The sequence below is a fragment of the Cupressus sempervirens genome, chromosome 9 (genome assembly GCF_028749045.1).
Source record: "Cupressus sempervirens isolate cs-2001-9-10 chromosome 9, ASM2874904v1, whole genome shotgun sequence".
NCBI lineage: Eukaryota > Viridiplantae > Streptophyta > Pinopsida > Cupressales > Cupressaceae > Cupressus > Cupressus sempervirens.
The window spans coordinates 733,055,270-733,067,411 of NC_143126.1; the positions used below are offsets into that span (position 1 = coordinate 733,055,270).

The 12,142-nt window shown below is 35.3% G+C and overlaps 1 protein-coding gene across 2 annotated transcripts; it reads right to left on the minus strand.

Annotated features, from left to right (window-relative positions):
- Positions 1 to 506: 506 nt before the first annotated feature.
- On the minus strand, positions 507 to 11,385 carry LOC149540798 (ribulose bisphosphate carboxylase/oxygenase activase 2, chloroplastic-like). Of its 2 annotated transcripts, none has more exons than XM_089801881.1 (6): positions 11,020 to 11,385; positions 3,732 to 4,099; positions 3,511 to 3,619; positions 2,335 to 2,420; positions 1,295 to 1,767; positions 507 to 1,038 (listed from the first exon to the last, which is right to left on the minus strand). In XM_089801881.1, exons 2-6 carry the CDS (start codon positions 3,896 to 3,898, stop codon positions 749 to 751), a joined length of 1,125 nt encoding a protein of 374 aa, XP_089658007.1. In that variant the 5' UTR covers positions 3,899 to 4,099; positions 11,020 to 11,385; the 3' UTR covers positions 507 to 748. The 2 variants fall into 2 exon arrangements, with proteins under 2 accessions (XP_089658007.1, XP_089658006.1); XM_089801880.1 differs by having other exon boundaries at positions 3,732 to 4,054; positions 11,020 to 11,332.
- Between the last annotated feature and the right edge of the window lie 757 nt (positions 11,386 to 12,142).

The window sequence follows — 12,142 nt, forward strand, 5'->3', positions numbered from 1 at the left end:
AGAGTTTATACAATCCGCGTGTTCTGGTCAATGTGCTCCATGTTCCTATATAGATAGCCAGTGCGTTGTAATGAAAGAGCTTATACAATCAGTGCATTGTAGCCAATGCACTGGCTGTTTAAACAGCAGGTTTTTCACCTCAACTAAATAAAAAGGACGAGTCTACAATATGAAGACAGAGAAACACATATACCTGTTTTCTTGAGAGGCATATCTTGGTTTTATATTGCATACATTATATATGACAGAAAAAACTACAATACGTGCATTAGAATCCTACCACATACAGCTGGGAGCTATCTCTGTGTGGGCATAAAGAGTATTTGTTCATTGCTAGAGTCAATTGCCTTTATTGCATTAGTCTCTGGGTTGTATTTTCTTATGCACTGTATCTTCAACATGTTCTCAAGTTACAGGCCCTCAAGTATCTCAAAACTGTTCTCAAGTTGCAGTACCTCAAGAATACCAAGAGTGCATACAGAATATAGGAACAATTTCCATCTATATGGGTTAAGGAATAAATAATAGAACCATGTATATGATAAAGTATTGGATGTAAAGTCACAGCTCAAACTTTTGTTTGAGAAGAAACAAAATTAAAGAATATAAGCTCATTAATAAAGACTTCAATTCATCCTTTTGATGTGAACTTACATGTACAAGTAAACTGTAAAATGACACATTCATACAACCAAACCTAAGGAGGTGACATTGCTTAATCATCACCATGGTCACCAAGGGACTTTGCCTACTTGTCATAGAATGTGCCTTGATTTATTGCATCGGCATTAGCATCTCCAAGAGCAGCTTCTTTGAGATATTTGTCTGCCAATTGAACCCTCTTAACATTTTCCTGCTCTTGGATTAGCATATGCCCATATTCAACTAGTTTATCCATGGTCATCAGAGGCTTCTTGAATGCAGGTGGGCCTTCCTTCGAATTGATTAATTTCTTCCCTATATTCCCAACACCAACATTGCTGATCCAGTTCCTCACCTCATCGTCATATGCTCGAGCTCTTAGAGCACCAAAGAAATCTAGAATATAAACCGGAACACTTGTGTTAGTGTATTTGTTTAAGACACAAATTTTGGATTTTTCATTTCATCATATACCACCAAATATGATGACATCATGGATAGAACACCATAACTTTTTACTTGCTATTTGCTAAATTAGGCTAGAACCAATGTCTTAACTTCATTCTTGTGAATACGGATCCCCAACCAAAAGACACAAGGTGAGACAAGCTTGAAGTCATTACAAATAATAAGATATTCAGGTGGTTCTTACCTATTGACTGACCAGGGAACATGTCTACTAAATTAGCTATCGCATTAAGGTGCACATTATCTGCCCTGAAAATTCCTCTGCAAATGCCAATGAGGTCATCTCGGGTAGGTGCCCAATAGAACTTTTCCATCCGTCCATCTCTAATCAAAGGTGCATATAAAGTAGAAAAGTCATTTCCTGTAACAATAATTGGTACTCGAGGATTCTCAACTTTGTTATATTGGCCTGGTAGTTGAACATTTGTAGGATTGTCTGCAATGTTCATGAGAGTTGCATTCACCATTTGATTATTGACCGTGTACTGTGTTGTTCCACCCATTCTACCAGCACCTGCATCAAGATCGTTTATGAAGAGGGCACACATCTTTCCTTTCTTTATTATATCAGAAGCCTCCCTGTATCTCTGCCTGATAAGTTTTGCAGGTTCACCTGCATTTCCACTCTCCAATTCTCCTGCACTCATCATAATGGGACTGCATTGAACAGAAAAATAAGCAGTTTTCAGATAAGAAAAGTTTTGAAATTGGATTCAACCCCAATAATGCCCTCCTATTGAATATTTTTCAAAACTTGTGGCCCTCATTAGATGCTAGTTTTGAAATTATTCAACCCTAATAATGCCCTGCTATTGAATAATTTTCAAAACTTGTGGCCCTAGTTGCAGAGTACATTTGTGCATGTGGTAGTTCTTTCCAATTAGGTCTGGTCCATTCGAAGGATTCTAGTTCAGAGAGTGACATTGGCATGGTAATGTTGTACTCTCTGAGAGACCAGTAATTATGGAATGCACAGTTTCAAAAAGAAATTTGTTAATCCCATTCATCACCTCTGCCCAGCGTCCTTGCTAGAATTAGAGAAATTGAACTAAGGATTACATTTACAATAAAAAGCTCTAATAAAGAAACTCAATTCAGCTTTAGTTTTGCAATTGAATATGTTCTGAGTTGGCAATAGCATTTGACTGACAAAGATACTCAATTCAATTTCAGAATGACTTGCTTTGAGGAAAGCCTCTGTCTTCAGAAGAATGTCTCACTTACTTGATCCCTAACTTTGCAAAAACAAGCTCGCACTGAAACGATTTTCCTTGTCCTTTACCACCCCAAACCCCCAAAATAAGAGGCACCTGTTATTCAAGGAAAGCCAAAATGATTGAAATAAATCACAAGAATAACTGATAACTTCTGTTATTTATAAGCAAGTAAACAGTAAAATTGCTTCTGCAGCAGAAACATTTATTCTTGTAGTTACAGATGAGTGAATTCTGACCAAGAGATTGAGCCAAGAACATTAGTATGTTTAATCCTAGACAATATGTCAAACAAAATTAGGAGATACTTGGATTTGCCAAACAGGAGGAGAGATGGCATGCCCAATAACATCATCAGTCAAATGGTGATCAACAGCTCACAATCCAATTCCTGATTTTCACAGCATAGAAAGAAAGCTTTATGGTATGTATTTACTATTTTACCATCTGTTCTATTGCTTTCAACTTTTCTGATATTTCAATTTGTTCATTGATCAATTTCTCCAACCATTAAATCAACTTTGTTTGAACATTGCAAAACCACCTAAATTAGCCACACTCCCCAAAACTTATACAATCAGAAACTTACATAGTCTTCTCAAATATTATCAGAAAATGTACATCCCTTAGAGTTTCTCTTGGGTTAGATTACCTAATGGTTAGGCCAATGCCTAGGAACATGTAAATGAACCCTTCGTTATCAGCATAACATGAACAATGAAATGCATAGCAACATGTAAATGAACCCTTTGTTATCAGTATAACATGAACAATCAAATGCATAGCTCAGAAAATTCATTTATGTGGAATGGGGTCAGTTGTACTGGTTTAAGCTATTAATCTCAGATTCTCAAACAAACCCAAGCTGGTTAAACTTATGACATCTGGATTCACAGGTAGGCTGCAGACAAATTGCCTAGCAGAGGGGTGTCTCACAATGGCTGGATTTCAGATGATCCAGACGACCCTGGGTATTCTATTAAATCAGAGAAGGAATTATCCCATCCTTATGAACAATACCCAATTGCATTACACCGCTTGCATTACCTCACACCGCTTGCATTACCTTGCATTACCCAATTGGGCATTGGCTCAAAATGGATAGACCAATAACATTCCCATGCTTTCTTTACATCTTCTACCAATATGAATAAACTTTTGAAAGAGAAAACAGACTATTACATACCTTAATTTTAGGCAAGTCCATGAAATTCTTAGCAATGTGGAGGACCAGCTTATCCATGAAGGCGGGAGTTATGTAAAAACCATCTAATGTAGTATCATCATAAGCATACCTGATCATAATCAGCAGGATTGAGTGAAAAAACCAAGATGGCCTAATTCAATAGATTCATAAATGAAATATTGTCTGAGTAAGGGAAACTGAACAGAAGAAAACACACATACATGCGCTGAGCAGAACTGATGTAATCATAGCTACTCATGACAGCTGTTTGGGTTCCCATTCCCACAGCCCCCTGAAAGACTGAATCAACCATTCCTTTTCCTCTGGTGATGTCCTGCTGATCATCAGAAATGTCAGACGCAAGTCCAGCCCATCTGTCATTCTTCATTTTATCTTTCTCAAATGAACAGTTAACCACAGGAAGCCATCTTCTTTTTGAGACACCACCCAAGCAGCCATTCTTGATGATAGAGCTCACAAAAACTGAGCTTTGGATGTGCTTCTCATTGAACCTTACTGCATGTCGAGGAGAACAACGCAAGCTCTACAATCATAAGCAACACAGCAATGAACCATTCGATCTAGTCTCCTGATGCTCAAACAAAGCCCATAATAAAGAAGAAAATTACGCCCCTTTTATGTGGGTTGTTTAAGAGAAAACTCAGAAAGAGGACATCTACAAGTACTCCAAAATCCTTGAATAAATAATTAAATGAGAAAAGAACCTAGGGAGTGAACAGAGACAGAGAGGTTTTGACATGTCTCCTTGGACCATACCTTATGTTAATCCTAAAATAACTCTGATAACATAATGGTCTGGACTGCTGATCCTATGGATCTAGCAATGCATTAATATCCATTGTGTGGATTTAACTTATTAAATGCCTTATGATATTTACCTAATCGGTGACCCCTTAGAGCGTTTGTTATTGTTCTAATTGTCGTATTTAGTGCTAGTACATTTACTAACTAAATCTGTTTAGAGAGACGCCGATCTGGGCTAACTTATCCTTTGGTTTGTAGGGCTGACCTAGGAAGAGTTATGTCCTTTGTTAGGACATGACTCTTGGGTGCCCTATATATATGAGATAGGGATGTGGATAAAGGACACACAAGAACAAGAAGTCCGTTCCTTTAGCATTCTCTGCCTCATTTGAATTTGTAGCAGAATATATATTATTGCAGAATTATTATCTCAGTAAGAAGGACTAATATATCATCCTTAACTGATCAAGTTCATCTCTAGCACTAGAAAGGTTTTATTGGTTTTTTTTAGTAGAATTTGTAGAAACTTTACATGGTATTAGAACTTTGGTAGTCAAACCTAGGCTTTGCAAATTAAACAATCAGACTTAATATATCTAGCATCATTCTTCTATCTTCAGTGGCATACACATTTCAGACCTGAGGATAGGTTTGAAGGGAAAGAACACTTCGATGCTTGGAAATTTAGAATCATGATGATTCTTGAAGAAAATGATGTAAAACAGTTTGTTGATTCAGCATCCAAACAACTTGCTACTGAACCTAATAAAACAATCTGGAGTAAAGGAAACAGGAAAGCCATGCAGATCATATTAGATGGAGTAAACAATGAAATAGTACCCATGCTAATGAAACATTAAACATCATTTAATATGATGAATGCATTATTAAATGCATATGAAGTCAACAATGCAACTAGAGTCCTCGCACTAAAAAGGCAACTAAATCATATACAAATAAAGAAAGGAGAATCAATGAATTCTTACTTCCTAAGAGTTGCTAGTTTAAGAGATGAACTTGCAAATATAGGAACCATAATTGATGACAAGGAACTAACACTGATGGCTATAGATGGGTTACCAGATTCATGAGAAATGTTCGCACAAGGAGTAAGAGCTAGAGACAATCTTCGTGACTTCAATAGACTTAAATGAGATTGTCTTCAAGAAGTATCTAGAAAATTTAAGAAACGGGGAAAGTTGAAAACTGAAGATGAAGAACCTCATGTTCTCAACACAAATTCCTATAAAGGTAAGAAGAAGCACTTCGAGAAGAAAAAGGGTAATCAAAAGAATGACAAACCTAAGAAAGGTCTATCCAAAATAAAATGCGAAAAATGCGAAAATTTTGGACTTTATAGATCTAATTGCCCTGAGAATTCTAAGCAGCAAGTAAACTATACAAACATTACTAGGAATGAAGATAACTATGATCTTGAGAATCGTGTATTATATTCGGCACTATCAAATGAAGTCTCAAGTAAGGCATGGGTGATTGATAGTGGATCATCTCGACATATTATAGGATACAAAAAACCACTAGACTCTATATCAGAAAAGGTTGATGGCGAAGTCATCATCGGTGATAATTCCAACACTTTTCGTCAAAGGAATTGACAATTGCACCCTAAAACTGAAGTCAGGTAGTGTTCTATATTTCAAAAGAGTACTCTATGTACCAGGAATAAAAAGGAAGCTAATCTCTATTACAACACTTGAAGATGATGGACATAATGTTGCATTCATGGACGGTAAAGTATTAACCTGGTCTAAGAACTCTTCACTTAAGAAATCAAAGTTGATTGGTCAAAGAAAGGGATACTTGTATGAATTAAATATAGAACCTATTCGACCTATTAAAGCCTTGATTCATGAAGCTGCCGATATAAATGAAATATGGCACAAAAGGTTAGGTTATCTAAATTTCATAACCTTATCAACTATGGAAAAGATGGTAACTAGTTTACCTAAGTTGAATAAAGATCACTCAATCATATGCAAAGGATGCGCCCTAGGTAAGAACACCAAAAGTCCATTTCCTAATAGCACTAGGAAAACTAACAATGTTTTGGAATTAATCCACTCAGATTTATGTGGACCTATGTCTGTTCCTTCTCTTGGAGGATTCTAGTACTATATATTTTTTATAGATTTCTCTAGGAAAACATGGATTTACTTCTTAAAGTGTAAAGAATCAGAAGAAATCCTTAAGAGATTTAAAGAATTCAAAACCTTAATTGAAAACTTATCAAGACACAAAATTAAAACTCTTAGGACTGATAATGGAGGGGAATATACCTCATATTTGTTTGAAGAGTTTTATAAAAAAACAAGAATTAAGGGGGAGTATACCATTCCTTATAATCCAAAACAAAATGGGGTAGCAAAAAGGAAGAATAAAACACTTATAGAAGATGCAAAAGCTATGATATTTGTTCAAACTCTAGAATATTATCTTTGGGCAAAAGCCTCTTGTATTGCTCTCTATATTCTCCTACCTTAGAGATAAAACTCTTGAAGAAGTCTTTACTAAGGTTAAACCTAATATAAGTCATCTTAGAATTTTTGGGTGCCCAGTATATATACATGTTTCAAAAGAAAAGATAACTAAGTTAGAAACCTCTGGGAGGAAAGGTATTTTTGTTGGGTATTGTGAAACATCTAAAGCATATAGGATTTTCATCTTTCATCAGAAAAATATTGAACTTAGTAGGGATGTAATATTTGAAGAAGATTTAGCATTCAAAAGAGCCCTAAGTTCTAGAGATCCCTCTCCCTTACCTAGTTCTAAAGAAAATACCGAATCTGAGTTTTAGAGGGAGAACATTGAAGAAATTGAAAATGAAATTCAAGATCTTAGTCTTGAGGAAACTCAAAATCCAAAAAGACCACTTTGGGCCATTAAGACAGTAGAGGAAGCACAAGAGTGCGCTGCATCATCTGGAACCTTCAGAGAAAGCAAAAGACCCAAAAGATTTTCTAGTTATGCAACAAACATGAGTGATGTATCTAAATTAGAACCAACCAATGTTTTAGATGCTATTAAACATATAGCTTGGAAGGATGCCATGACGGAAGAATACCAATCCATTATGAAGAATGATGCTTGCAAAATTGTTCCAAGACCTGAAGGAAAATTTGTTGTTTCTTCTAAGTGGATATTTAAAATCAAGAGTGCTACAAACAATGGCATTGAAAAATATAAAGCTAGATTCGTAGCCATGGGATTCTCTCAGAAAGAGGGGATTGATTATGAAGAAACCTTTGCTCCTGTTGCCAGATACATCTCTGTAAGAGCAGTCCTAGCTATTGCAGCATCAAAGGGATGGAAAGTACATCAAATGGATGTAAAAACATCATTTCTGAATGGAAAGATTACAAAAGAGGTATATTTGGAGCAACATGAAGGATTTGAAACTCATAACCCTAAAGTTTTTGTTTGTGGGCTCAAGAAAGCTCACTATGGACTTAAACAAGCTCCAAGGGCGTGGTATGAAAGAATTGATAAGTACCTCACCGGCTTAGGATTCTCCATGAATGAAGTTGATCCAAATCTGTATTATAAAAGGGATAAATACGATATGGTAATTTTGATACTGTATGTTGATGATTTACTAATAACAAGTAATGATCATCTCATAGATCAATGCAAGAAAGATCTAATCAAAGAATTTGAGATGAAGGATTTGGGACTCCTTCATTACTTCCTAAATTGGAAGTATGGCAGAATTCTGACAGCATCATACTTAATCAAGGAAAGTATACATTAGATATCTTGAAGAGATTTGGAATGTGGAATTGCAGGTCTATGTCTTCTCAAATGGAGACTAATCTACATAAACTTAAGGAAGTAGTAGCAAAATCACCCTCCATAGATTCTACACTTTATAGACAGATGATTGGGTCTATTATGTACTTGGTAAATACAAGACTTGATATTTGCTATGTTGTTAACACCTTAAGTCAGTTTATGTGTGAACCAAAGGAGATTCATCTAGTTGCAGTCAAATACATTATGAGATACTTACAAGGCACTCTTAACCTTGGGCTCAAATATGAAAAAGTTGACTTGGATTTACATGGATACATAGACTCAAATTGGGGTGGAAGTGAAAAGTACTTCAGGATGTTGTTTTAGCTTAGGATCAACAATGATATCATGGATATGTAGAAAGCAATCATCAGTAGCACAAAGTTCCACAGAAGCCAAATACATTGTAGCAGCAATGGCCTCTCGAGAAGCAATTTGGCTTTGAAAGTTACTTGTGGGAAAATTTGGTCAAGCCATGAATCCTACGATTATTCATTGTGATAATCAGAGCTCCATCAAGCTTTCTGTAAATCCAGTTTTTCATGACAGCTGCAAGCATATTGAAATTCCTTATCATTATGTTAGAGATATGGTAGACAGGAATACTATAAAATTAGAATATATTTGTACCATAGATCAGACAGCAGATATTCTTACCAAACCTCTCTCTCGAGTGAAGATAGATCACTTTAGGAAAATACTTGGTATGGTTGAATTATGAAACAATTGTATTATTTAAATTATTAAGAAAATAAATATTTTCTGTTAGGCTATTGACTGTTATGGGCTTCACCATTTGTATGCATTATTTAAGAGATGATGATCTCTGAGATAATGAACGCTTGTATAAAAGACATTATGAGAGATGGCAATCTCTTAGATAATGTGTTGAACAGTAGAGAACTACTGTCAGATCTAGATGAGTTCAAGATCATTTGTGATGTAGATATTTCTATGCCTACGAGTCACAACTTGGATAAAGGAATTTTTTTATTATTCTCCAGAGTTTATCTTGTGTTCTAGTAGATCTTAACTCAGGATCATGTTGTGATATAGGCCTACCAGTACCTATGATTCACAACTTGGATAAAGGAAGAATTTAATTATTCTCTAGACTTTATCCCGTATATTGCATTCCATGCAATAATGTTATCACAAGTATAAGTGATAAGTCATATCATAGGTATGGTAAAATGACATTGTATCATGTGTTCACTGACAACACATGCTTAGAAGATTCAAATAGATATAAAGTATCAATCTATGCTTATTCATTGTAATTGATGTTGCTAGATATGATTATCTCTCATTATGATTATCAAGTTAAGAGGGAGTGTTAATCCTAAAATAACTCTGATAACATAATAGTTTGGATTGCTGATCCTACGGATCTAGCAATGCATTAATATCCCTTGTATGGATTTAACCTATTAAATGCCTTATGATATTTACCTAATCAGCATCCCTCTTAGAGCATTTGTTACTATTCTAATTGTCATATTTAGTGTTAGTACATTTACTAACTAAATCTCTTTAGATGAGACGCCGATCTGGGCTAACTTATACTTTGGTTTGTAGGGCCGAACTAGGAAGAGTTATGTCCTTTCTTAGTACATGACTCTTGGGTGCCCTATATATATGAGAAAGGGATGTGGATAAAGGACATACAAGAACAAGAAGTCTGTTCCTTTAGCATTCTCTGCCTCATTCAAATTTGTAGCAGAATATATATTATTGCAGAATTATTATCTCAGTAAGAAGGACTAATATATCATCCTTAACTGATCAAGTTCATCTCCAGCACTAGAAAGGTTTTATATCAGTTTGTTTTAGTAGAATTTGCAGAAACTTTACACCTTAATGCATGAGCTGCCTTCAAACATAAGATTTTAGAATAGCTGATGTTCCATTTGGGGTGGTTGCAAAGGCAAGCCTTTTGAAGGATGGTATTATAAAATCCACATATAGATGATGTGGTAAAGTACATTTGTTCATGTACCTTGGATGTGCTTAGCAGCATGGTGCTTTTGGAATTGCTTTCAATCTGAACTTAATCTGATTCTTGGTGCCTTTGGATAATTAAGCATAGCTACATAGCCGTTATGGGATACGGTAGGATTGAAGACCACGGTATTTTTCTGGGCATTGAAATGCGAAGAGAAGTTCCCTAGTCTTGAAGGGATATAGAAGATGAATGATAATTCAGAAAGGATTAGACTTGCTTAAGAAAGGTAAATTAAAAATTTCAGTCCATAATGATAGTCATTATTTTTTAGTTTTGATTGTGTCGATTTTTATTACCGATAATTTGAATCAAGAGAAGCGAAATGATAAGATTTTAGCAAATCGTGATGATTGAATTGATGAATGAAATTGTGAAACGTGGCAAATTGACATAAGAACCTAGGAACTACCAGGGAAATAAATTGAAGACTATCACAAAGATGTTGAGTCAATGGATTCAATACCGCTGGGGGCAAAGGCACATATGTTAGCTGTGTTAGCTTACAGGAAGATACCTACAATGTAATAATATAACAGGCACTCTGTTGAATTCTCCAAACGACCAAATAGCTCAAAGGCACCGTAAACATAAGTGGACTGACTTAGAATAGATCAGATGAGCCCTCATTGCTTCTCCACAATGGGACAAAAAGTTCAATTCACTCCCCATGATCAATTTAGAAACAGGGAATTAAGGGGGTTAAATAACATGAACTAGAGAACGATAGTCCATCTATTTTACCTTAAACTACATAATATATGTTGGCATCAGACACATCTGAAATGTGTGTTTGCCATTCCAATTATAAGCAGAATGAAATCTTAATTAAAGACAATCTTGCAGAATATGGAATCATTGAACAAATTTATAATCTCTACTCTTGTATCAATCGGACTATAATGATAAGAGCTTGAAAATAACAAATTGACCTGAGGGACTTCCTGCAGAAGTACAGAGCCTCCCAGAACTGCCATTGTTAGCTCGTTGCTAATGCTGGAAATTGTTTTTTAATATAGGCATTATTCATGGGTTGTTCCGACATGGATCGATGATTTTGGTGGTAGAATTCTCTACTCAATCGACTAAATTCTGTTTTGAATATTTGTTTTACCCGGACGCAGCCTGCATCTATTTTTAGCATCCCTCGATCTATCTTACGTACGCACTAATTTAAAGTTTCCCTCAGTAGGATTGGACTATAGCGAGACCCTGGGTTAGCTCGTTTGCTCCGAGTGTCACTTTAAATATCTTAGGGTTTGGGAGGGATTCTCAATGCAATGTGTTACGTGGGGTCTAGGGGAAAGGACCTCGGAGTTGAGTACTTTATTTTAGATTTTTTAAATTCTAAATGAAAATCTCAAAACAATCTCAATTTTTACAATAGTTTATTAAGTCGATAAGACTTTGAATATATTTTTTAATCTTGAATAATTATTTTTAATATTAAAAGCAATAAAAAAATAAGGGGTTGACATTTAGTACAACACTATAGATAAATTATTCTTTCACAACACATGCCCAGAAAATAAACTACCTGCACATTGACAACCCCTCTCTTAGTATCAAAAATATATTTCCCAAACCAATAATACTAAATCAGAGATTTTCCAATAGAGTATCCCAACTACTAGAAATGAAAATAAAATTAACAATATTGTTTTTCCTTCAAAAAACCATATAAACATATATACTAAAACTATCATCAACATATCTATTATGATCATTGAACCAAAAAATATGAGTCTTTAAGGCCCATAGACTAGATCAATTTGTTAAAAGCTAGTGTATGCCACCAAACATAAGTCCAAAGATTATAAGATAAAATAAAACAAAGGCCTAAACTTTGGCCTTTTCCTTTCCCTTATTCGCTAGCAAAACTTTGGCCCAATCATCAACAAGGAAATCATACAATTTCTTTGAGTCCTCTGCACCAAGGCCATCCTCTTCATTATTATGGTGTAGCAATTGGAGAGTAGTAGCAGCAACATGGGTCACCTTCAATGCAAACTTAGAGAGAGTACTAAAACTGTCATCCAAAGTAGGGAAATGGGC